This window comes from Cupressus sempervirens, chromosome 8 (genome assembly GCF_028749045.1).
Source record: "Cupressus sempervirens isolate cs-2001-9-10 chromosome 8, ASM2874904v1, whole genome shotgun sequence".
NCBI classification, from domain to species: Eukaryota; Viridiplantae; Streptophyta; class Pinopsida; order Cupressales; family Cupressaceae; genus Cupressus; species Cupressus sempervirens.
In genome coordinates, this window is record NC_143125.1 from 160128108 (window position 1) to 160155658 (window position 27551).

Below are 27551 nucleotides of genomic sequence, written 5' to 3' on the forward strand. Positions count from 1 at the left end.
AAAGTGTGAAGCCAAAAAGTCTGTACGAGATGGAGTGGCTACAGCTGAGGAACTGTGCAATTATATTCCAAGAATTTGGAAAGAAAAAACCCTCACATGACTAATTGCATGATATTGCAAATGTTTCATTTAAATGTATTTATAATTCAAAAAATATTTCAAAAAATGTACTATTCAAATCAACTTTTGAATTGGAATGTTGTACAATGTTTGAACCTTTGAAAAAATTAGTGATGTGTATATGTCACTATTCTATATGCAAATTTGATTATATGTTATTAATTTGAAATCTTTTCATTAATTTTACATCTTTTAATTTTTTCTTTTCTAATAAAACCTATCAGCCTACCCCTTGCACCTCTTTTAGTACAAGTGCTACTTGATATCCATCATCATTTCTTTAGATAGATTTATTTAAGATATCTATACTAGTCTTATTTTTTTTTAATTGGTTGGACCGATGGTCTCCCACATATCATTAAAACTCTTTCATTTTATTTCATTTCGAAATATTAATTGCCAAGGCATCCTTGAATATATCCATTATTTTGGGCGACAGGAATGTCGGGTCACATTGAATAACAAATCTGGATATTTACTGAAAGCTCTTCGGGCTTATGAACTCTGTAGCCCTAGCCGGATCATTATTGCAGAGTTTTTCAATGTAAAATGCTGTTGCATGAATCCCTGGGCAGTGAATATCTTCAAGGATTTGATTGGCATGAGCTTGCAAGGAGGACGTGAGTGCAATAAATTGCATGGGAGTGAGACTCTACCCTGCTATTTCCCCCCCATACATTGGGGCAAGGGCAAGATTTTGAGTGGTGAAGAGTATAGTGAGTCGAGGGTGTATACTGTGTGCCTTTGGAACCGCGTTTGATTCTTAGGAGTTCCTTGCCTATTCACCTTTGGTCGACCTTATTGTTTGCCAGGACGTGGGATTTTCTTGACAGTTCAGAAAGTGAATATTACTGTTGCTATTCGGAAACTGAAGCTTGTATGTTAGACTGAGCAGTTTCATTGGTATTACTACTGCTATATCGGAATATTATTTCATCTAGCTGTACAAGACTATCTTTGTCAAATAAAGAGGTCAGCAATGTTATTTACTTTTCCTAGCAGATGTTTCCGTGGAATTACTTATGGTTTAGTGAACAGTTGATACTCATTTCCTATCATGTTGAATTATTTTTACTACAATATGCAATGCTAAATGATACCTGAAACTTTACACACAAATGTACCAATCAGTGAAAGAGACTACAGCATGCTCAGAATTTATATACATTGTGAATTAAACTACATTGGAAAAATAGCTTAGAAAAAATTGAGTATCAAACCGTCGAGGGATTTTATAGGTAAGATATATTAGAAAATTTGTTGATGAATTTCCTCCAGTGATGTTTTGAAGTGCTTTTTGTATGATCACTCTTATCTTGTCTCGATTGGTCTTCAGTCTGACTTTACAGACTATGTGCCCCGTTAGTTTGCCTCATGATATCATGAATCAACATTTCTTTGTGTTCAATGCCAATTGCGCTGCTCTGCACCATTCCATACATTCCTTGAGAGCTTTCAAATGGGTCTTTTATCACTTTAGATCAACTAGCAATCCCAGATTGCTTTGAAGTTTCCGACATTTTTATCAAAGAAGTGTAGGATGATCATTTGAAAAGTCGTCGGACCATTGCACAAATCGAACAGCATCCATTGTATGTGCACTCCCTGTCTTTGACCAGAAATGTAGTCTTTGACTTGTCCTCGTTGGCTATGCTTATTGGTTATACTCAAAGAATCCATTAATGAACAAGCGGATTTTGTGGTCTGCTACCTCTTCCAAAATTGAGTCAATGAAGAGAATTAGCAAGGGGTCTTTAATGGTTAATGCATTCAAAATTCTGAAGTCATACATATTTGCATTTGCTCAGATTCCTTCTTGAAGAAAATGACTATCTAGAAGAACACTCATTAGTCTTGACCTTGATAATTATATTGGCTTCCAACAATTTCCATATCTCCTTCTGGACTTTGGCAGCACAAGTTTTGTTCATTCTGTGGGGTCTCTTTTGTATGAGTTGTGCTCATGGTAGTAGAGAAATCCTGTGCACACATAGTTTTGGTGGTGTCCCCATGAAGCCCTTGTGTGTCCAAGCAAAAGCGTTCTTGCATTCTAGAAAGATTTTGAATACTGCTACCTCCAACACTAGGTTCCAGTTGTCGTTGACCATAATTGTTCAAGGATGCCTTCATCTCCCAAGTTCACTTTCCTTATTCTGAGCTCCTTGTACTTAGTCACTTTGTGCCACTCAAAGCAATGGATTGGCGTGTCATCCAATATGGCCACTCCTTCCTTGTATTATTCATACTCCAAAGGAAATGTCTGACTTCTTGTGACTTTGTCATCATCTTCTTCAATACCCCCGATCTGCAACATGTTGCGATTGGGCCAGAACACTTTGTAGTCTTCCATTTGCCTATGGAAAAGCCAATTGATAAGTGCAGAGCAAGACAAGTATTCAGCCCTTTGATTATTCTTATCTCAGCAACATCAAGTCACAACAGATCAATATTATTTCACAGCAGATTGATATTAATTAACTTATTTTGTGGATTGAAAACAACAACCATTTAAGGCCATCGAGCTGTGTAAGGTTTGATCATTGGTGATATATATATATATATGCAAAATAGTAAACAGAATTAAAATTCTCTAAACATGTAAACCTGATTAAAAAATAAATATTTAAGTGAATAAATAAATAAATCTAATGTTAAATAGTCCTAAGTTCCATGTGATTATTTAAATTTAATTAACTAGCAGCTGGACATGTTTTATTTTATATAGTGACTTTGTAATAAAATCAATGATAATGTTAATGTAGAGTCACTTTTGAGGGGAAAAAAGTAAATTAAAAGAGAAATACAATAAAGTATTACTTTGAAAAGGCAAAACACAATAAAAGGAGGAAAAGATGAAATGAGGATTGATTCTTGACTTGTTATTTTCTAAGAAACTTTTCTTTGAGAGCATATAGGTTTAGAAAACCCTAGAATGGAAACTCTAGAGATTTTGGCTTTTAAGACAAAATTCCAGATCAACCAACTTGGTGAATTCATCTTAGGATTCACAGTTGCACATCATTGCACAGTTTTCATGGAGATTTGTTCATCTATCTTGCAGAACTTCAGAGGTTCTGTTATCTTGTGTATGGAGGCATTCTTGGTATGTGTTGCATGATGGCATTGTTTTGCTTTGTAACATTAATAAGTGTCTTTAAACTACATTTAATTTCTAAATCACAAGAATACCCATTGGCTAACTTTGATTCTCTATATTTCATCAAATTAATTTCCTTGAAAATCTATACTGTTTATCCTGCATGTTCAATTTGCATGTTACAATATTACTTAACAACGAAGTGAAACATGAGCAAAAATTAAAATCAAAATTAGATGTGAAGCATCATTAGACCATGGGATATTTCAGTGGTATAGGAGTTGGTGAACTTGCTAGCCTGTAAGGGTTTCAGTAGTGCACATCAGATTTTGCAGTTGCATGTGTTGTGAATGTTATTGCATGACAATTTGGTGAATCCCTAGATGATTGCATGTTAGTTTAGGAGCGGTTTATGAAGATGGTTACCATTGCATGTTATTTCAGAGCAGTCCTAGTTAGTGGATTTGTGTTGCATAACAGCTTGGTTGATACCTAGATGGCTGCATGTTTCTTTTACATACCGTTTCCAAGCAATACACATTTTTGGATTTGATTGCATGGCAGTCCTGATCAGTTCCAGAAGGTGGGTTAACTTTCTATGTTATTATTTTGAGTCGTCTGATGGTGAACTCAAAGGTATATTGCCAGGAGAAGAAACAAATTCAGTATTTATTTTAGACATCTACAACAGGGGTATAAAAGGTTTTACATCAATTGCTAAAATTAAAGATGGTTTTGCCTACTCTCCTTTTTACCTCGCTAGCTAAAGAAAGGGATAGAAAAATTAGTGTAAGTCCACAACGAAATGATTTATGTATGGAAAATTTAATGAGTGGTATGAATGGCTTCTTTCAAGCAATTTAAAATAATCAATCGGATATGTCATTATTGTTAGAGAAATTGCTTTTGGAAGAAGCTAAAAAGATGGATAAGAGTCATAACAATGAATAACACATTGAAGTCACCACTGACAAGCTTATAGATCATCCCAATCCTTAAAATTCATTTGAAGAAGAAGCACATGAGACTTGTGGCAGCTATGGTAATGCTGCTTAAAGGGATGAAGTTAATTTTGATTTGGTTATGCATGATGATGGCATTACACTAATTTTGCATGATCCATTACTTTAGCATGCATTTACATCTGTTGAGGATATGAATAAATAAGTGGAACCAATGGTTCCCATTGAAGAATGTGTGGTGAAAAACTTTGCTGATTTAGATTTGAGGAAGGACTTAACCAATCAAGGAGAACTCAAAGAGTCTATTTATTTGTTATCATACCATAACAATTTTTTGACTAGGCATAAAGTTGTCCAAGAGATTAAGACAGCCACAAGTTCATTTCAGCCATGTGAGGGTTTAGGCAAAGAGAAATCACATATTGTTCAAAAGTCTATTCTGGGACTTGCCAAAGAAGCAAGAACTGACCAGCTATGTGGAGGCAATTCAGAATTTTTAGAATGTAGTGAACCTACATTTGTTGATAACCATCCACTAATGAAAAGAGAGGTGACTAAGATTTATGAAGACATTGCACAAATGCATGAAGAAAGGATTGATTCACCGATTTGGAACAGCAGTCCCTTACCTACGCAAAATCATAAGTTGGCAGCCCTTATACATGAAGATGAAGATGATGGTATGGTTGAGTTTTCCAATGTTGACACTCAACTTGAGGTTTCAAACATGAAGTATATATTGTGGATTCATGCCACAAAGGCTCTAATTTTGCACATCATACCATGGAAGACGTGAAAAAGGGCACTCGAAATGTGTGATGGGTGGTTACAAAGAGCTAAGAAGGCAAAGATGCTTGCTACCCAAGAAAGACAACAGCTACAAGACGTCAAGGAATGATGCAACCAGCTAATCAATGCAAGGAAACAAAAGTCATACATTAAATCATTATTTCTTCCAAGAGAAGAATGTATACAAGTTGAGCATGCAAAGGAAGATCTTTTTGGGGTAAGTGACTAATAAGAACATGCCAATGTGTGTGAACAAGAAAAGAGGTATGATTCTGAAAATCCAGTTTGAGCATTAAGTTTGCATCATAAGGTTCATGATTTTCCTCTTTTAGAGTCCTTGGAAGGTTCAAAATATGATGATAATGGACACTCACTTGGTGGACCAACCACTAGTGTTATACCTATTTGTGTAGAAGGAAAATTGATTCCATTTTGGTTGAACATGCATCATTTGTAATGGTAGAACATTTGCTAAGATCATATGAGGTATTTTTCTTTAATGAGCTGATTATAGAGGCTAAGAGATTACCTAATAGGAAGGAGGTCTTTCAATTTGATAATGTTTGGTTGTTTTGCATACTACACAATGGAGTTGGTTAGTTATGAAAAACAGATCAGCTTTAGCAACTAGAAATTTATGCTACTTGCAGAAAGACACACCTCATAGGCTGATTTGTGGAGGAACATTTTTTTCCTCAAAAAAGATACAAGAAAGCAATAAAGACACCTTGAAAAAGTCTGAACATAATTCTGGATTGTTGAGTTGGGACAGAAATTTTGTGACATCAGATGGGCACAAATCCAAGAAGGATAGTGGTGACAAGAAGTTTAGCATGATAGACATTCATTAGTGGATGTATAAGTATGAGGTAAAGACTGAACCTCAATTTGCCACCGATTATATTTTATACCAGCAGTTGAAGAAGGGCATGAATCAGTTTGTGATGTTGATACCTTGATAGACTATGATGATGACATAGCTTTGAGACATGAAATGCTACAAGATAAGGCTACCAAGTTTGTGCAAGTGTTTTCTAGCATTGAAGGTTACAAAGGCATCAAGAAAAGGTACAACCAGTCATAAATCGCTGATTAAGGATAATAACACTATATCTCTTTATACTCATGAGTTAGTTGCCTATTCTCATGAAAAGGTAAATGCTATTGACTCTCCAATTAACGGTGTACAAGATGCAAAGGTTAGAGATAATAGTTATGATAATTTATCTTATGAGGATTAAATTTGTAAACTTTGGGACAAATTAAATTAGTCCCAAAAAAAGAAAGATAGTTGGCCGGTGAAGGCAATAACTGCCAAGTTGATGATTCATCAAGCCAAGCTTCATCTTCATCAAGATTGTGATTCACATAACTCTATGGATGATGAGAAGCAAGAGCTTTCTAACATCCAAAATTGTGATTTTTCAATTGATGTTGACAATTTCATTGATGCGAGTCATGATTTTATGGGTGATACGTTTAGTGTATCAGCCACTCATGGTTTGACTTGGGTATTAATGGAAACAAGTTACAACTACAATACAACTGTGGACTTGGCACTTGTTTCATATGCTTATGAAACTGTTTATTGGTTGGGTTGTGACACAATTTTCATGCATTCATGGTTGACACATGGCTGCCTAACATGGTTATAAATTACATTTTTAGATTTATCTGGGACTAGATTTGTATTTTGGTTGGATTGAAGTGTGTAAAGACACATTCACTTGATAACTAAGGAATATGAGATGGGTTTCTTTCTTATGCATGGATATGCAAACATCATTGACTTCAATTTAGTTGCTGGCCTGATTTATAACAACAACCTTGAGGTGGGAAGTTTGACAGTTCATGAGAGGAGTTTTCAGTATACCACTATAACATCCTCCTTTTTCTGGGTCTTAATTAACAACTATCATATCAAAGAAATATAATTATTACTTCATTTTCATAGGAAGACAGTTATATCAGTTATGTTCATGTGAATGAGATTAACAGTTACAATTACTTAAACAAAAAACTCATAACTAACATTTAAAAATACCATCAATGAATTTACTATGGAAATTAAAATCTACATACCATGGAATTCGAACCGAAAATCAATGTAGGGGTGCTTCTGCAATCACCCAGATTAGTCCACAAATATCACTTAGAATCAATTGATGATTACTATCAAATGACACTATATCAAAATCAAATGGCGATTACCATAAAATACCACTATATCATTCAGCGCATCATATGCTACTGTATCAATTAGGGCATCAATTACCATTGGATCATTTAGGGCATCAGATACCATTGTTTCAATTAGGGCTTCAGATACCACTGTATCATTTAGGGCATCAATTACCATGCATTGATACCATTGTATCATTCCTTTTCTTCCAATTGCTTAACCGTGGCAATAACATAAGATTAGAAGATATGCTCTTAATCATTATTCTTATAAATAAAAGATTGAGATAACAATTCATTAGATAAATTTATCTATCGCAATTAAATATATTCCACATTCAGTTAGAAGATCAACTCATCTAACTGGTTGCCAGTTATATCGACGATAAGAGTTGCTTTCATTTAAAGAAATAACTATAACGATGATACAACTCAATTAATCTTACCTTCTACTTGAATATATATCATAAAAGTAAAAATACCTATTTCCGACAAACATTCGAATGCATAGCTTATCTTTATCTGATGCACGTCTGTCATCTTATGAAGAGGGAAAACATTGTTAGGGGCTTGACCACCCAACCTTGGACCATAACTTAACCCCACACAATCTCTAACGAGAAATGCCCTCCCTACCCGGAATAGACATGAAACACCTTGTCATCCATTGAGCATCCTGGTATCTAATCACACCACTCGACTTGACAATAGGAGAATACAATAAACATGATCATGTATGAGCTATTAAATGATTCCTTTTAAAAAATGATAAACATTGTTATGTCATAACAAATTCTGTTTCATGTTATTGTAGATTCTTTTCTCTCACCTCTTCACCCTTTTCCTTGGCTATACAACTGGGTGAGTCCCAGGTGTTTGAATCTTATAGCAACCAGTGCTTTTTGTTGATCCTTAACTAATAAAAGAATATTATATGTTTCCAGCTAATCACAAATTGTGACTTGAAAGAATATGTTTTTAAAAACTAGCAGAAATATCATTGATTCTGATTTCCAAATTGGAAAACGGAAACCAGTAACAATTGATAAGAAATATACAACAATGCTTGGAATATGATTGATTATATACTTCCAGCATTTCACAACCTGTGATTTGAGAGATTATATTCTTTAGGACTTGTAGAAATAAAAGTCATTCGATTTTGATTTCCAGTGGCAAAAATAATTCGTGATTCCATATCTTGGACACTTTGCTATGATTTTATAGTAACAACTTCCTAAGGTTGTTTAAGTATGAGTGAGTATAATCTGTAGTTTATTGCTATGGAAATCGAAATGCTTTAATAGTTGTTAAAGAAATTACAACAATATTTGGAAAATGATCAATCACATGACCTGGTATAAATTTTGGAAATGTCTGAGCCTTGCTAGACGCTTGTTTATCTGTTCTTCTTCAATTGATTTCATAGTATCTAAAGGCGACGTCAACTTCAGCAAGGTGGAAATATGCGGCAGCCTATACAAGAATGGCAGCATTTATATTCTAAAAAGATCTGAGTTTGTAGAGGTTCAAATGGGTGTGAAGTTAGAACTATGAGTAGAGGAAAGGCGGAATAATGGAGAAGTCGGGAATGGAAAAAGGGAGCTGATCTTGAATAAGGTAGTCGGGTTCTTGAGAAAGATGTCCGCCTTCCTCTCTCGACTTATGATATAAAAAAGTTTTAAAAGACTTCTTGGCTTCCGTAACTTAAAGAATATTTGACAATTAAAAATGCCAAGTGTTAAATCGATTTTCAAACAAGAAAAAGAATAAAAAGATGGAAGAAGATTGAAGGTTATAATTCAAAAATTATTATGATTTATATTTATATACGTACATATAAATATATTGGTGAGGTAGCGTCATTTTATTATAATAAAATAATACGACAGTGTCACTTCATTTTTATATCTATCTGTACGTACATAGATATATTTATTATAATAATAAGGTGAAAGATCAATTAAACCTTTAAGGTACATATTATATTTTAATTAATAATTAATATTTTAAATTGTTTATTTAATAGTTCATGTGGTTCTATCGATTGTATCTTGATGTTCAAGTTGCTAGGTCCTCAACCCATTTGCCCAGTGATGGTGATGCTTTTGTGCCTAATTCTTTTCTGACAATGCTTCCACCCGTTCAACGTGCTTCTTACAAAGAAATTCTCCATAGTTAAATCATATTACCATAACAAGTTATTATCATAAATAATCATAATGGCTAACTACCTATTCAATTCCATGAATTCGTGATAAATAATTATAACGACTAACCATCTTACCATTTCGTAGGATTATAACAAATTTAACTATCAACTGACTTCATGTGAACCTCAACGGCTATATGAACATTTTAGATTAGGTCAAAAATTGGGATGTAACAACCACACTCCTTGGGATAACAGCACATAATAGCATCTATGAAGGCAACCTTGGAAGGTACAAAATAAAGGTAGGTCTTATGTTGATGATCAGCCATCTCCCATCTTTACATAGTTCCATTCATTTTCATGTTATGATAGAACATGTGATAATAATTGAAGAACCACATTGCATGCAAGGTTTGAGATTATGTGTTCGGTTCATAACAATATCATTCCTTGGTTGGGTTGTGACACAATTTTCATGGATTCATGGTTGACACATGGCTGTCTGACATGGTTATACATTACATGTTTAGAGTTATTTGGGACTACATTTGTTTTTGGGTTGGATTGAAGTGTATGGAGACACATTCACTCGAAAAGTAAGGAATATGAGATGGGTTTCTTTCTTATGCATGGATATACAAACATCATTGACTTCAATTTAGTTGCTGGCCTGGTTTATAACAACGGTCTTGAGGTGGGAAGTCTGACAGTTCATGAAAGGAGTTTTCAGTATACCACACACCTTGGGATAACAGCCCATGATAGCATCTGTGAAGGCAAACTTCTAAGGTACAAAATAAAGGTAGGTCTCATGTTGACGATCAGCCATCTCCCATCTTTACATAGTTCCATTCATCTTTATGTTATGATAGAACATGTGATAATAATTGAAGAACCACATTGCATGCAAGGTTTGAGATTACGTGTCCACTCATAACAATATCATTCCTTGATTAGACACAGAGAGTATGTTTTGTAATTGAAGAAGACATCGTGGTTATGATATTGCTATCAAGATTTAACTATGTAGTTTTTGAGTCAAACTCATCGACTCATGTTTCATGAGTAGTGATTCACACGAATCCATCTCTCATGAGAATAATTGGAATACCCATTGGCTAACTTCGACTCTATGTTTCATCAAATTTCTTTCCTTGAAAACCTATATTGTTTATCTTGCATGTTTAATCTGCATGTTTGCATGTTGCAATATTACATTATGATGAAGCAAAGCATGAGCAAAAAATTAAAATCTCAATCAGATTTGAAGCATTATCAGAGTCTGGGATATTTCAAACACTTAAGGCATCAAAAAATAATCTTTGCAGCCTCTCAGTTTTCCTTAACATAAACTCTAAAACGAACAAGCACGGATTCTGGAATTTTAAAGCTTATGATCTAAATCATTGTTGCAATTTAAGGCAGAGTGCACTAGCTATGAACTTGATGTGTTATAGATGAAACTTGGGCATTATTGAATTGAAAATTAATTAGAATTGAAACTGACAAAATCAATAGAATTTTATTGTGAAAGAGATAGTATACAAAGAGTGCAATCTTTGTGGGAGAGATGTATGCCTAGAGTTCCTAATTCAAATCTATGTATTTTATAATTTAAAACATGAAAACTCAAAAGCTATTGAAAATCATAAATGAAGGACTCTCCTAGAGAATCAAAGAGTCATCCCCAATGTGGGTGACATATCCTTTGTGGAAGCAAAAACAAGTCATTGAATAAGGAAAAGTAGCTTGGGAAGTAAAATTGACTGTTGGAGTAAGACATTTTGGTGGTTCCACTTATGGGATGATAACTCCGTGAGTGTAGCTATTAATTTAGACTTTGGATATGCATTCATTGGCCTAGTTTGTGTCTTTATTTTGAGGTCCCTGAACGCAGATCTGCATCCTTTGGGAGTGTTCAGCACTTCCAAGGCCAAGTTGCACTCCAAGGGTTCCAAGGATACAACATACAGAAATGTAGAAAACATTGTAAATCATTTTTTTGAATATTTCAAAAATTATTCAATGTCACCTGGATGTCTTGTACCACTCTCTAGATTGGTTTAATCCCTTTTACCAATTCGTCTTTGAAATTGTTTGGAAATCCTCTAAGCTTTTTTTAAATATTCTTTTACCCATTTCTTTGATAGGATAGTAATTGGAAGATGCCCTTGGTCCTTGCAAAAACAAATTTAAAGGTCCAAACCCACCATTTTTCTTTAAGATAATTGTTGTGAAGTTCTAACCAGAGCCTTTGATGGAAATGTTGTTACAATTCAAATTCAGATATGGGCGTAGTTAAAGAAGAGACAATACTCAAATAGCTCTTGATGAAAAGGAGATTATTGTTGCTCCAATTTTCAAGAGAAGGATTATGCAATCTAAATCAATCAGGAGAGTCTAATGGGCTTCTTTCACAAAGGCAAATAGGGGAATTTAGGGTATCATGAAGAATCCAACATAGCATAAAACTTGGGTCCGCCTTCGTACACAATTATTCTTTCTTGTTCATATTATAAAATGTGATGAAAGAGCCTTTCAGGCCTAATGATAACTTGATGCTCCTTGCTCCTTCCAAAGATCCACAAATAATTTGTCTAATTTGACATCCTTCAGACAGATCTTGTTGAGTTTATAGATCAAAATCCTGCTGGCTAAAACATAGATCCCACCTCCATTGCTTAGTGCTAATAAAGAATGGGTAAACTGAAATGTGTAGTACTGATTTGACTAATCAACTTACTTTACCTCCATTTTGATGAGTGTACTCAAAGTTATAACATGTTAGATTATATATTATATAAAAATTAAAAAAAGAGCAACACATCTGTGGAAAGATAGCCTTTTACTTTAAATAATGGATACCGAGTGATCTCTTTGATAAAAGTCTTAGCAGTTGATAACAATCTTTTGTGATATTGCTATCAGGATTCAACCGTATAGTTTTTTGAGTCAAACTCATTGACCTCATGTTTCATGAGTACTATGGAAGTGCGCTCAAGCTGGAGTAGTACTGGGATGGGTGACCTCCCAGGAAGCCCCGATGCTTCACCTAGATCCAATGCATGTTAAGTGTTCCATTCTTTGTCATGAGAGATGGGTTTTGTGATCCACTACTCGTGAAACATGGGGTCAATGAGTCTGACTCAAAAAAGTACATGGTTGAATCCTGAGAGCAATATCACAATTTGACTTGCTGTGGAAAATATCTCCTACTTATTAACAATCTTTTTTTTATTTTTTCAAGTCCATAAAGTAACATCCGAGGATGTAGCATTGCAATATAAAATAATCTATAGAATGTTTGTATTCAGATAAAGCATAACCCTTTTGATCTGAGCTGATAATTAAAAAGATAAATTTGTCCAACAGAAAGAGTCATTTGTCAGATGTATTCACACATGGAATCATTTTTTCTTTTTCTTTTGGTTGGTAGATAAAGTTCCCATTGTTTGGGAGCATTCTTTTCATACGTTTCCCATGTTTAAAACTGCTTCATTATCATAAGGGTGTGCTTGGAGTGCATCAGCTTGAACGTGGACCATAATCTGGCAGGTTGTTTTAGAGAAAAAAAAAAGTTATTGTTTGTCTACTTGCGAGCCCTTTTCTGACATAAGATTTCAACTGAGACATTTTCTATTGGAAGTAGAGCGGCTGCTTTTAATAGTGACTGCACAGACTTTCTGCTGCTTCCTTTGCTGTAGATCAATTCTTAACATTTTTTGCAGTTTTATTATCTTTTAGGTCTTAAACCATTTTTATGCTAGTCGTACTTTTTAAAAATAAATTGTACAATTTTTTTGCTTCTAACTGCGAGGTTTTAAAAAAGTAACATTTGTATCTTGCTTGTGTTCTTTTGCTTGCATTTTATCATTTTAGCAGGTTTGAAGGCCTCTGCTATTGCCTATGATAAACAAGTGGCGTCAAAGCCAGTATACAATGGGAAAAACATCAAGAAATCAACTTTTATGACTGAATGCCATCAAATTTCCTCAGTGTCAGTATTCCCACACGGAGAGTTCTGTTCTGAATGTGGTATGGTGACAAAGTTGAATGCAGCAAATGGAGAAGTTATGAAAGTACTATATGTATCACAATTTAGTAATCTTTCAGATAAAATTCATGGGAGAGGCTGGGGTAGGATATGTGCGACCTCAAATACAAGTCTGTTTTCAAGAAACCTGTCATCCTCAAATTGCAGAAACATACTACCTTTCAGCTCTTTTGAAAAAAAACTGACGTTATCATCTAATGCGCTTCCAATGAATTCTGATAATTTGGATCCAGCAGCTACTGATGGAAATCTCCAGAAAACACAGGCATTGTTCTCAACTCAGAAAGACCAATATCCTGTTAGTGCCAATTTTACTCCAGATATTGAAAAGAAATATGTTCATAATGTCTATGATGCTATTGCACCTCACTTCAGCTCGACAAGATTCGCTAAGTGGCCAAAAGTGGCCAAGTTTCTCGATTCCTTGACACAAGGGTCAATTGTCTTGGATGCTGGATGTGGCAATGGAAAATATCTAGGCTTCAATCCAAATTGTTTTTTTATAGGTTGTGATATAAGTCCTTCCTTGATCAGCATCTGTGGAAGTAGAGGACATGAAGTGTTGGTTGCGGATGCAATCAATCTTCCTTATAGAAGTGGGTTTGGTGATGCTGCAATATCTATAGCTGTTTTACATCATCTTAGTACTGAAGAGCGCAGGAAAAAGGCAATAGAGGAACTTGTTAGAATAGTTCATAAGGGAGGAAAGGTTCTGATAACTGTTTGGGCTGTAGAGCAGGAAGATAGATCTTTGCTTACAAAATGGACCCCTCTTACGTGCAAGTATACAGAGCAGTGGGTTGGAAAAACTAGCAGTTTTCAGTCTAGTTCATCATCTGCTGCTCTGGAAAGTATTCAGGAGTCAGCAAATGATGATTCCGGTGGTCAAGACTTGCTTACTGAAAACAGTGGAGAATGCAGCAAAACCCATCCTCTTAAAATGCATTACCCGCAAGGGCTAGAGGCACCTGAGACTAAGGAAGATATTGCAGAGGGCGAGGTTTCCGTTCTTCCAAAACAAAGTGAGAGAGAACAACAAGAATTTTTTGTACCTTGGCATTTACCTTACCATCGGGCAGAAGTTAGTGGAACATCTGCTCAAGCTATTGCAAGCGGGTTTGCAAAGAAAGATGATAAAAAGGGGGCTGTTATTTACAATCGTTACTACCATGTATTTACTGAGGGAGAGCTTGAAAGGTATGCTTATGCTTCTCTTCATTTATTGTTTGATGTGTAAACCGAGGGAGAACTCTTCTTTATAATAAACTCCAGCAGAAAATGCAGGTCAGTTGCAACCAGCCAGGTACCATTGACTTCATGTTCCTTGGGAAATATGTTGTATAAACAAAAATGTGATTCTCCACAGTCCACACTAAGGGTATTTGAATTATTGAGATAGAAGCTTTAGAGAAACCACAAAAGGAAATAAGTTAATAACAAATATTGATTCCTTACTATAAAAGGGCCACAAGAAAGATCAAAACAACTATGATTTTAATTTTATCCTCATCTGCCTCCTTGGAATAGCTAGCACTAGAAAGCCACAGAAGAAAATACTAGCTTGACGTGATGCTTGTCGTATGCCTTGTCCAAAAAAGTGGTCATAGCCTTCAAAGAGTGGCATACATTATTGAAATCAACATCTCTCCAACACAGCCTAGTCATGTAGCAGCTCAACTTGAGCAGCCAAAGCCAGGAAGTCAGCTTCAAGCTGTCTGAGAGAGGCCATTGATACCAAAAACTTATCTGCAGCCCTTGCGCTGTATAAATATGCAACTGGCTGAGCCTTAATTGATTTAAAAATCTCATCCAAGCCCTCCTACACATTTTAGTCACAAACAAGTTGAACTTGAAAGAAGTGGCAGGATTGAATTTTTTTGCTTTTAATTTCACATGCAAAATCTCTCTCTCCTTTCTCTCTCTCTCTCTCGCTCTCAAGAGTTGAACTCAGACTCAGTACTTTGCTACGGCCATTGGAGTTATACTTAGGATATGGATTAACTCCACAAACCAAAAGCATAAATGTATTTCAGTTACTTGGGATTTAATTGTGAAAAATATTGAAGGAAAAAAGTAGCTTTTTCCATTTGCCATGGCCCAAAAACTAAAATGATATTGGGTAGGGTTGAGGGCTGGAGCCTTTTCTATCCAGACCTTCCTGGTGCATGCCATTTTCCACAATTTTATGAATTTCAACCAAGCTCTAAGAGGCCTCCAAATCCTTCAAAAAACATGTGTCTAAGTTATAGAGAATTTATCAAACCCAAGCAATGTTGGATGGATTTTGTTTCAACGGTTTATATTTTTCTTGAATTCTCTTTTTTTTGCCTTGCTTGTGCTTGCATATGAAATGAGTATAATGTTATTTTTTTTTGTTCTTTTTTCTAATTTTACGCTCAACTGTCATAGCCAAGTTTTGCGGACAAGACTTGGAAAGCCCATGGAGTCTGACCAGGCTTGACACCCAGTTCCTGAGTTTATGAATCATATTCAGCAGCTTGTCTTAAGGCTCTCCAAGTTTGGGCAAGTCTAGTAATTATGATTTCAAGTGTAACTATTTGTGACTCTGCTTCCTATGATAAAAATTTAAGATACTAGTACTTGTTCCATGTTGTTATACACATATTCCAAGCTTCTTGTCATTTATTCCTTCACCTACCTACTCAAACAGTACCTGGTAATTTTGAGATGACCACTGATAAAGTCCCTAGCTTTTTGTTTACTATTTAACTATTTAAATCTTATAAAGTTTCATCATTAGAATTTGAGTATTTCAACTGTTCTTCTTTCATTTGAAAAAGAGATGTGATATCCCCTTTCCCAAAAAAGAATATAAAAATAAATAAATAATGAGAAATATAATATAGTTCATGCCCTATAATCTATAACTGATTTTGTTTTAATTAAAGATTGAAACTTATATAAATATCTGGATTGTATGTGGAAGATACTTGACGTCGGTCTCTCCATAGGATCACATTAAGCGTCACTTCCTCCGCTCAGAAGAATACATATAGATTGAATACACAACCATTAATTATCTCAACGAGTCATATTGAAATTCTGCAATGATATAAGCAACAAGCTCCATGTATCAAGTAAGGATTCGACTTAGTCAATATGTTATGGAACTGATGGAAGTCATTGTGGATTCAAATACATTGTGGATGTTGAAGATTACATATTGTAACTTTCTAAGACCTAATTGATGGAAGCCAGTCAAGAATAAACATAGCATCTATGAGGGAGAAAATATTGGACATCAATGTTTATACATTGTGGATGTTGAAGATTACATATGGTAATTGTCTAAGACCTAATTGATGGAAGCCAGTCAAGAATAAACATAGCATCTATGAGGGAGAAAATATTGGACATCAATGTTTCAAACATATCATTCATAAAAATCAAGAAGGTTGTGAGTTATTAGGACATCAACAGTTGAAACAGCAAATATGTTAATATCGTTTAAACATTAACTAATGGCAGTGATTATTATATAGAGCCAAAGGGATGAGATATGCCTTAAGGTACAGACGTACCTCATCCATTATAGCTCTTTGTTTGTATCTAGATTCTAAAGACAGCCTAAACCATTCAGGGGGAGAGGGGAGGAAGGCAGATCATAGCTTGATTACTGATCAGATGGAAGATGAGAAATTATAAATATATTTCATACTCTTCAAGGAATAGTAAGGAAGTAAATATCTGCAATGCTGGTATCCACTGTATGACAGTAAATAATACTATTACGTATCTAAGCTAGATACTGATTTACACAATATTATTATTACGTAGCTAAGCTAGATGCTGATTTACACAATTATACTATTATGTACCTATGAGTGAAGTGCTGATTTACATAATATTACTATACCAGAATTCTATTAGGGATAGGGATTTGTCTAATATATATAAATATAGTAATAGAGGCAATTCTAAGATCTTCATTATGACTTTAGTGATGAAGAAGGAAGGCTGAAGCAACTCAAAGTATGGCACTCTAAATTCCAAAAGGATAGTTCCTAAGATAGGGTAGGGATTAATGACCCTGCGTGCCTTGCAGGCGTAGTTCCAAGAGAGTACAAGGGCTTGGATATGTAAACTTGGAGGGAATCTATCAAGTGGTCTCTAAGCACCATGGATTGTATGGAGACCTCCTCTTTCCTTATAACAAAGTAATAGCAGGTCAAGCTTAGGAACAAGAAATAGAGATAACATATGAAATCAGATTACATAATACATAATACAAATGGATGACTGTCCCCACTTTTACCACATGTTTATGGAAAATGAATGCTTTTTCTTGTCGATTCAACTTAGGATACAAGAACTGAGGTTAATTTAAATAATAATTGAACTTAAATTACCAGGGGACATTACAAGAAACATTTGCAAACTGCTAGAAATAAATTAATTATCATGACTTTGGTTGGCACAGACCAACTGTCCATGATAGACATGTGCCAATTTCAACTACTTAAATAAATGTTCCAGCTAACTCCATGCTACAGTATAAGTTAGCATTTAATATGTATCTCCTTATAAATATAATGGACTGGGTCTGTGATTAGCAGAGCCCATATTTGGGTTTCTCCATGGGTTTCTCTACAGTGTTGTGTTATGTTTTTAACTTGGTATCAGAGCCCATTTAATATGTATTCTGCTTATCACAGGCCCAGTCCATTATATTTATAAGGAAATACATATTCAATGCTAACTATACTGTACCATAGAATTAGCTGCAATATTTATGACAGCAGTTGAGATGGACGGTGATTGATAGGTTGGTCTGTTGGATGGTGTTTGGCAGCTGCATGTGGAAAATATGCCAATGAACATAACATGGTCTGTGCTGACCCATGTGAGGTGACAGATAACTAATTTACATTTCTAACATGACACAATTTACAGTTAAAAAACACAACTATTCTGATACCAAGTTAAAAACATGACACAACATTAGAGAGAAACCCACGGAGAAACCCAAATATGGGCTGTGCTGATCACTGACACAGTCCATTATATTTATTAGTATAGATATCTTAAATAAATCTATTTAAAAAAATGCCGATAGATTTCCACTACAAAATGATTGAAATTTAATTTACTACACCCAAAATTATTTATATTTCCATTATCTCCATTTCCCCCCCATTTTAAGCTTTTTATTTTAATTTCTATAAAAAATTGATGATTTATATCTCCAAACATTATAATTTTAACAAATATTTTATGTGGTGTTTATTAAATTATATTTAAGAGTATATTCTGTTTATAATTAAATAAATTTTTTTGACGTGTAGATGGTTGTTAAATTTAACCTCGAAAAGTTAAAAGTAACACAGTCACACCATCTCACTCCACCCTTTCTGCCATTGTAGAATGCCTATCGGCATTAATAAGGAAATACATATTAGATGCTAACTATACTGTAGCCTAAGTCATAAGGTTTGAATTCAAGTTCGAGTTCGTCGACCAGAGAAAAATTCAAATTAAATTCGCCTTATATAATTTTAATTATTTTTAAATATATGTAAAATATCTCATAAATTATCAAAATAGTTAAAATTGTTTGATAGATTTAAAAACTTTTTAAACATGATGATACATTTATAAATTATAAAACATGATAACCATATTATTGAAAAATTAATATATCAATATTTTAAAATATTTCATGCTACATCCCAATTTTTGACCTAGCTTGAAATATAGCCGTTGAGGTTTGCATGAAGTCAGTTGGCAGTTTAATTTGATATAATTTGGCGAAATGGTAAGATAGTCGTTATGATTTCTAGTGAAGATGACATGTTAGTTGATCGTTAATCGCGAATTCATGAAATTAAGATGAAAGGTTAACCGTTATGATTATTTATGATTAAATAATTTATAATTTAATTACGGAGAAATTCCTTGCAGGAAGAATGTCAAAGGGGTGGAAGCATTGTCAAAAAAGAATTAGGCAGGGCATCACCATCACTGGGCAGACGGGTAAAGGACCTATCGATTTGAAATAGGATACATCTGTGGAACCGCATGAGTTATTTAATAAATAATTGAGCTAAAATATAAAACATATCTCAAATGGATTTTAATTTATCTTTCATCATATTATTTTAATAATAATTTATATTCGTGTATATAATATAAAAATGATTTGGTATCATTATAATTTAATAATAAAGTGCTGTTTACATGTACATTTATAAATATAAGATTATAATAATAATCGAAATATAATAACATTTGAATTATAATGTTTGAATTTGTATAATAATGGAATTATTATCTTCCAACTTTATTCTTTCTTTTTAGTATCCTTGTTTTAAACATTTGGCATGTTTAATTGATTAACATTTTGGCAATTCAAATTGTTTCCCAACCTTTTTATTTTATCTTTTAATTTGAATTTTTGATGGTCATCTTGGGAATTCGAATGGTTTTTTTTATAACTATTGGAAGCTGATGAGCCAAGTTATTCTTTTATATTAGAGTCTTATGATTGTATCGGTTTTATCATCTTTTTCCCTCTCTAATTTTGGTGACTCTCGGCCTTCATCTCTAAAGAAGGAACTATGTATACTTCCGGATTTTTATTTCTTTACATTCCGCTAACAATACTGTTGGCATGCTCTCATAACCATGACCCTAAGCCAAGAGTGGAGTCTTACTTTTTGCCGTGAGAGATCAGGAGCAAACAGAGTGTCACCCGTGGAAAACCAGAACAGGAAGAGGAGTCCATTTTTACCCACTCAGAGCATTCCGGATTATCTCACAAAGGTGTCACGCCAGACTATTTCTGAACCACAATATCCTTTTATGCTAAGTCTTTTACGATTCGTAAAGATTGCAAACTCGTATACCGCAGGGTCTTCTTTATATTTATTTTTGTCCGCATTTTTGCATCAGTCGTATGTCTTTTGGTGTCATTGTTGCATAGAAATTTATAACTCTGATGCTCTTTAATTCTAATTGTGGTTTCTCCTAGTGATAACGTGTGAAATATGATGCCAAACTATACATTAAGTCTGTCGACTTCTCTTTCTATATATCCAATAATGTGAGTAATACTCTGAAATGTTTATGAGCAATGACAAGGAAGTAACTATTCTAGATTGAACCAAATGTATTCTGAAAATAAATTTGCATATATATATATATATATAACTAATCAACCCTGAGTCGATTCTGTTTTGCCTTAAAACCAATTTAGTATTAACATCCACAGGTCACACAGCAAGCTAGGCAATTTCTTCTAAGCACAAGACTCTCCGCAAAGTTTGGTGACAAAGTCACGTAAGCTCTTAAAAACAATCCATATATTCCTTATTTTTATTTTATTAAAGAGATGAATGCAAAAGTAATCCGTAAGCCATTAATAATAGCAAGTGGAAATGACCACCGAACTGTTCTTCAAGTCTGCTGTGACCCTTGCAAGTAGTCATTTATCATTTGTGATAGTTTGGCTATAACTAATGCACAAGTCTGTCGAATATCTTGTAAAACAGTCAATTTCCTTGGTGATATTGTTACTCAAATTTATGCATAAGACTGGCGTTTTCTTTTATTCATATAAACATCCAAATATGTGGTTTCTCTCAGAATCATATAAGGTCAATGGCCAGAATGTTATTATCTCAGTTGGTAATCAAATGCATCTTGATGTAATACAAATAACTCATATTGAGATACTGAAAACAGTACACCAAGGAATTCACCTGGTGTAAATGCCAATATAGGGTGAAGAAGGTGTAAAGTATCCATGTGAAGTTAATCTGAAGGCACCAAGGAATCACCGACTTGATGGCCTGAGAATGGTGAGGAGGTGTAGAGATAACTGCAAACATGAAAGATATTAGAATTAAATAAATAATAAAATAAACAATGCATTAGCTCATGCATGTACCACTCATGAAGATTGTTGTCAGGAATATTGTCAAATTTTGAGATCTTTAAAGAACCTTGTCATAGAATTGTGAAATGATGGAGCCATTTGCTTTGAGAATTCCGAATACCTGGGACTCACCCGGTAGTGTGGCCAAGAAAAAGGGTGACGAGGTGATAAAGAGGAATCTGTAATAATTGAATCCGTATCAGTTATAACATTCCAATATTTATCATTTAATATGAATCAATTAATAGCTCATGCACATTCCTGTTATTGTAATATCTTGCTGCCAAGTCGTATGGTGAGTTATTTACTAGGAAGCCCAGTAGATGACAAGATGATCCCTATCTATTCCGGGTAGGGAGGGCCTTTCTCATCAGAGATCGTGTGGGGATATGTTGTGGTCTGAGGTTGGGTGGTTAAGCCCCTGGCAATGTTCACCTCGTCTCCAGATGTCGGACATGCGTCAGATAGAGATTAACTATGCATTCATTTGATTAACAGAATCAGGTATTATCATTTTTATTTATGAGGAGGTAAGATTAAAAAGAGTTAATTTATTGTTACCGTTATTTTACACCTAGATGCAAGATATAGAATCGTGGATTGTTTCTCATTAATATGGATATCAAATATAAGTATAATTCTAACCTTGAGTTACTGTCACAGTTAAGCAATCGGAAGGAAAGGAATTTGAAGCCCTAAATTGAATTCGTGGTCGCAGAAGCCCTAAATTGAATCCGTGGTCGCGGAAGCCCTAAATTGAATTTGTGGTCACAGAAGCCCTAAATTGAATCCATTGTTGCGGAAGCCCTAATAAAATGAATCCATGGTCGCGGAAGCCCTAAAATGAAACCGTGGTATTGGAAGCCCTAAGTGAGATAGCAGTATCGGAAGCCCTAGTTGAATCCGTGGTAGCGGAAGCCCTAAGTGAGACAGTGGTATCAAAAGCCCTAAATGAACCAAAGGTAAATGATGCCCTAATTGATACAGTGGTATGTGATGCCCTAATTTAAAATATGGTGGTATTTAATTGTAATTATCATTTGATTTTAAGGTAGCGGTTTGTAGATGATAGTCATTATATAAAATTGTTATAGTGTATTTGTGGACTAAACCAAGTGGTTGCAGAAGCATCACTAGTCTGATTTCGGTCTTAGTTTTCTGAGGTATGTGGTTTTCAACTTCTGTAGTGATTTCAATTAATGGCATTTCAAGTTTTTAGTTAAGAAATTTTGTCTAACTGCTTTTAACAGTAACTCCTAATCACATGAACAAGAATGATATAACTGTCTTCCTACGAAACGAAGTAATAATTGTATTCTTTGAGTTGATAGTTGTTAATTTAGACCGTGGAAATCTGGATGTTATATTTCATTTATAATTTAAAACAAAATTTTCATTTCACATTAACTATAAACTTAATTGATTGATTAAATATATATATATCTAATGACCTATTACTCTAATATTTTAAAATTTAAAGAATTAATTATATTACTTAAAAATAATATATCAATACTTTTAAAATATATTATTTATACTTAATAATTTTTTTATTAAAAAAAAACTTAATTTAAAATTAATAAATGTAACATATACATTGTTACATTATAACAAAATGAACCTAAAGTTAATGAACATTATTTCATTTATACATCATCTCATTTATACTTAATAAATATTAAATTTAATAAACAAAGTCTTCATTTATACATTATTACATTACAACTAAATAAATTTAACAAAGATGAATTTGATGAAAGACCTCCACTGGGATGAAATTGCAGATGCAGGAAATGGCACAAGGAAAATTGCAGATTACAGTCTGCACGAGCTGGCTTAAAATTTTGTCTGTGCACTCTTCATTGATACAGGGCTGTAATGGCTCATTGAAACCTCCGTTTTCAGTATTCTGTGCATTCAAAGAAAGAATGGTTTGGAAACCCTAAAAAAGGTTGCCAAATGCAGAGAGTACTAGTTTCTAAATGTTTACAGCAATAAAAAAATAATCCCAATTTTTGTGGTCAAACAACAAGTGATTTTCATTGAATATTTTAGGAAAAATTGAAATTAGGCAATATCTGAATATCATGCTTGAGATTCGCCGAATATTGTGACTTAGATCATCACTATGGGGTTTTCTCCTTTTGTAACCGCATCAAACTGATTATTGAGTCCAGATAAAAAGAAGTCCATCTAGTGAGATACATGGGTACCTAGTCGCTCTACTTGCCAGTTCTATATGAATCCTTTTTAGATTCATGGTTCATCAATACATCAAACCAAAAACCTTTGGGGTGTTGGGCACAACCAATAGTGCACCCCTTACAATAACTCATTTATCAACCATCCAATAGTTCAATCTCCAAAATACTATTAACAACAATTTCTTGAGGGATATCATTTCAACAATATTCTTTTACATGACCACTATTGACATCAACACATTTAGACAAACATATTCTCACACCACCAAACCAAACACTTTCAATCCAAAACAGAACACATCTCTGACATCCCTTTGCAACATGACTACAACCTCAAGCACACCATCTCACCTTATAATCTATGCTAACTCTTACACTTTTTTCTCACAAGAAGTTTGTATGCAGTCTCTGGCACTCCTGCTTGCACAGAGATGCTCTATAGACCTCTAATCTATGGTTGGAAGCTTCACACAATGCTTCTATATTTGCCTAAACATTTCCAACATCTCCATGCTGCACACATCACATAAACAAATTCTTGTGACAAGCACACATAATTTTTTTTTTTAAAATGGCAGATTAATATCACAACTCAACCAAAATTGCACAATCACGACAAATTCTAAACATGTGTGCTGCCAACATCCACGAGGAACTCTTTCACATGCATCTCCTCTCAATCTGGACACTCTTCATGGATTTGCCTTTTTTGGCTTTACCAATTAGCAAACTTAATCTTCAAGATGCTTCATCTGTGCCTATGATAAATAAACATCTTGCAGACCATCCTCTTACCTTTAAGCTCTGATACCAAGTTAAAAACCAGGCACAGAGGAGAAATCCAAATTGATGAAAGAACATAACTCACATAATACAGTGACAAACATAGCAGAATTCATTCATTCAGAACATGCTGACCTTATCCTCCTTCAAACTGCCCTCTCTTCACCATATTTTTTTCACTCTCTGCTCTCTCCAAACTCTTAGATCATTTACAATTATCTTTGATACCAAGTTAAAAACATGACACAACATTGGGAAGAAACCCATGGAGTGTAACTCCCCGCTCGGGCACCCAAGAGAAATAAACCTAACATGTTACAATGTTTAATGAACTATTTTTGTTTTAAAGTTTAAACAACACAAGATAACCATGCGGAAGCAATATACACATACACATCAAGTACACATAAGCAATTATGAATACAGTTTTGCATTATTCAAGGGTTCCTTCATGTTGAGTCACATTAAAGAAGTTTATAATAATTAGTTTAGGTCTTCAATACATGTTCACGAATCATAAAGAAATAATAGATACATCATCTCATAAGCAAATGCATGAATACAACTAATACAATGAGTACACATTAAATGAATAACATCCACTACACATGTTGCAGGGTATGTGAGAATAGATATAAGTACATTAATATGCAATACAATATCCTGTAGGATCTTAAAATACATGATATATAGATACAACAAAAGAATAGAAGTCTCCAACATAAGAATAAAAATGATAAAGGGTACATTGTGTTGATGCGAGTTTTGTGTCACTACATAACATATTAGTAATTGGATGCTTGATACAGAATATCAAATACATAATTCCTCTCTTGAAAAGTTATCTCTCATGGGACATGAGTATAACTCCAATGTTCCTTACACCGTTGGATACTCGCTCAGTTTTATCAATGTGATTTGCTGGTAATCACGTAGGCGGCCTTACGTTTTCTTGTTTGAGAAAAATTTGGATCTTGGTGAGAAAACGAAGATGGTGGTTTGGTATGAATGCTAGATGATGTTGATGGCGCGATGATGGCAATGTAGGGTGAACGGCGATGGAAGGTGAGAATGCCGATGTTTTGGTTTACTTCTTTAACTAACCTCTTCTAAGCATGAAATTTGGCTGCTCAACTACTCCTACTCCTAAGAATGGAAGGTTAGCAGATGGACGGGGATCGAATCTAATGAAGGCTAACCAGCGGCCCTACCTCCATAGATGCAACGCTTCAAAGGAAAGTAAACTAGATCACCACACAAAGTCTCCCAACCAGCCGCTAGGATGCTAGTGGCCTAGTGTTGACCCCTATCAAACATCTACCAAAGCTACCATGCAACTATCCATTTTATTTTACTCTTACTCTAACAACTTGAAATGAAATTGCTTCAACTTGAAAAGAAAATTTAACTATGTGGAAGTAGAAAACATGCAATAACACCCAATGTTCTTAGTCAACATGCAATGAAAAAGAGAGCACTTTGGTATTATTTTCGCAACAATTTCTCCAAACCTCCTTCTTTACAAATGAGAGCCAATGGCCTTATATAGAGGTCCAAAATACAATGGACGGTAGAGATCAAAACAAGATCGACAATCCAGATTGGATCCAAAAACCCTAATTAGGGTTGCCACCCCATCGGCCAATGAGAAGATGCCACCTCATCAATGGACCAATGAAAAAAGTGCAAAAGTGGCAACCAATGAGAAGGCACCAAAATGGTGGCCAATCAGAAACAAACACTTGTCCTATTCTAGAAGAAAGAGAAAGTTGCCACTTGGGCTTACATAAGATGATCTTCTAATATAATTCTTCCTTTTTCTTTTGTTCTTTTAGCTAAGGCAATGAACTTAGCTAGTCTTTCGTTAACTTCTTCCATAGGAGGACAAGGTGTGTGCTTCGCTCGGAGTTCTGCTGACTTTGCCACGCTGTTTGCTGCTTGTAGTATCCTTTCGTGATCCTTCTCATATTCCTTTGCAAACCCAATAAAAGCATTGAGTGAGGAAAGGGTGTTTAGATGTTTCCTTTTGACAGCAGCCTTTCCTAACTCATCCAATCTCGATCCAAATCTTGTCTCACTGACATCCTCCTCTCTAATACCCTCAAAATCAAGCGCCACGCCAACGTCGCTCATCATGGTCGAAATGGAAGTGTCGATGTTTGGGCCGTGTTGTGCAATCTCATCATGAATTTCTTCAAGTGTTCTGAATCTGGTAGTCAATGCGACATACCAAGATTCAACTATGCTCAATCCTCTCTCATCAACCAACCGGGCTCTTTCCAAATATGCCTCCGGTAGCCTAATGAACGCCTGCAGCCTAGGAATAACCAAATCCTTGATGGGAAGAAAATTCTTCCATTCCTCTTCAAATAATCTGAATTTGTTTCTAACAGTCACCAATGACTGGAATGTTGAGATGAAGGAGGGCAAGAAATTTCGCCCATCTTGGATTGTATCATAGATCCAACCCCTTACTTCATGTAACTGAGCTGATACCTCTTCTGAATTGCTCCCGCTGTCTTGAGGAAGGGCTGCCTGATGCAGCTGTTGGATTGGCTGGCAATCTCTCCAATATTTGTTTTCGGCCTCCAACTTTACTATCCTTTCGTTTGCCTTCCTCAATCTTTCTCTGATTGATGCTATGCCTTCCTGAACCTCCTCACATTCCATATCATCTGTATTTCTTCCCAAATTATGTTCTACTATTTCGTACTCCTGGGCTGCAATCTCATCAGCTGCCTTATTGACTGTTGGTATAGCAATCTGAACCCTTCGGTGACCATCACTGTGGCTTCTGATTACCCTTGCCACCATATTTGCCATCTGTTTTTGGTTCTCGCTATCATCCTTTTCTATTAGTCCTTGTATATCATCAACTGTGTGAGCCATTACCACCTCGCCTCTCGGCATAAGCATTTGCCTTAACCATAGTGGTGCAGTGCATCTCCCCAAATCCGGATTCGGTTCGACCAACAAAGCATCACCAACGGCCTTAGACGCCTGACTTATCTCTTCAATATCAATCGGCCCATCTTCTTCTCTACTAGTTTCTGCCATATTTCCTTGCTGGTTCTCCGAGAGAGGGGAGTACTCCGTACTTTCACTGTAGCCACTTGATTCCGAATCAGAGCTCACCTCCACTGCGGCCCCTTTATCACTCGAATTGACCTCTTGGCTTCTAGCCTTAGTTATACTCTCCCTTGACGGCGCTGCCCGCCGTCTCTTGGCTGGAGGTTCCGAACGTTCTTGGCTTTTCTCTACCTCCAAAGCCCTCTTCTTGCTATTTCTAACTGTCTCCGATTGCCAGCC

General features: G+C 35.0%; 1 protein-coding gene across 7 annotated transcripts in view; it reads left to right on the plus strand.

The window, feature by feature from the left end:
- Positions 1-506: 506 nt before the first annotated feature.
- Positions 507-27551, plus strand: part of LOC149542052 (S-adenosyl-L-methionine-dependent methyltransferases superfamily protein) — a 48533-nt gene continuing 21488 nt past the window's right edge. For 2 of the 7 annotated variants that reach the window (XR_016355423.1, XM_089797094.1), the window contains exons 1-2: positions 508-1092; positions 13187-14555. Coding sequence is in view for 6 of the 7 variants with exons in the window: in XM_089797094.1 (XP_089653220.1) it covers positions 13273-14555 (1283 nt within the window). In the remaining variant the exon portion in view is untranslated. Of the gene's footprint in view, positions 1093-13183; positions 14556-27551 lie in introns of all 7 variants that reach the window. The other 5 variants (XM_089797091.1, XM_089797090.1, XM_089797095.1 and 2 more) reach the window with 5 other exon arrangements.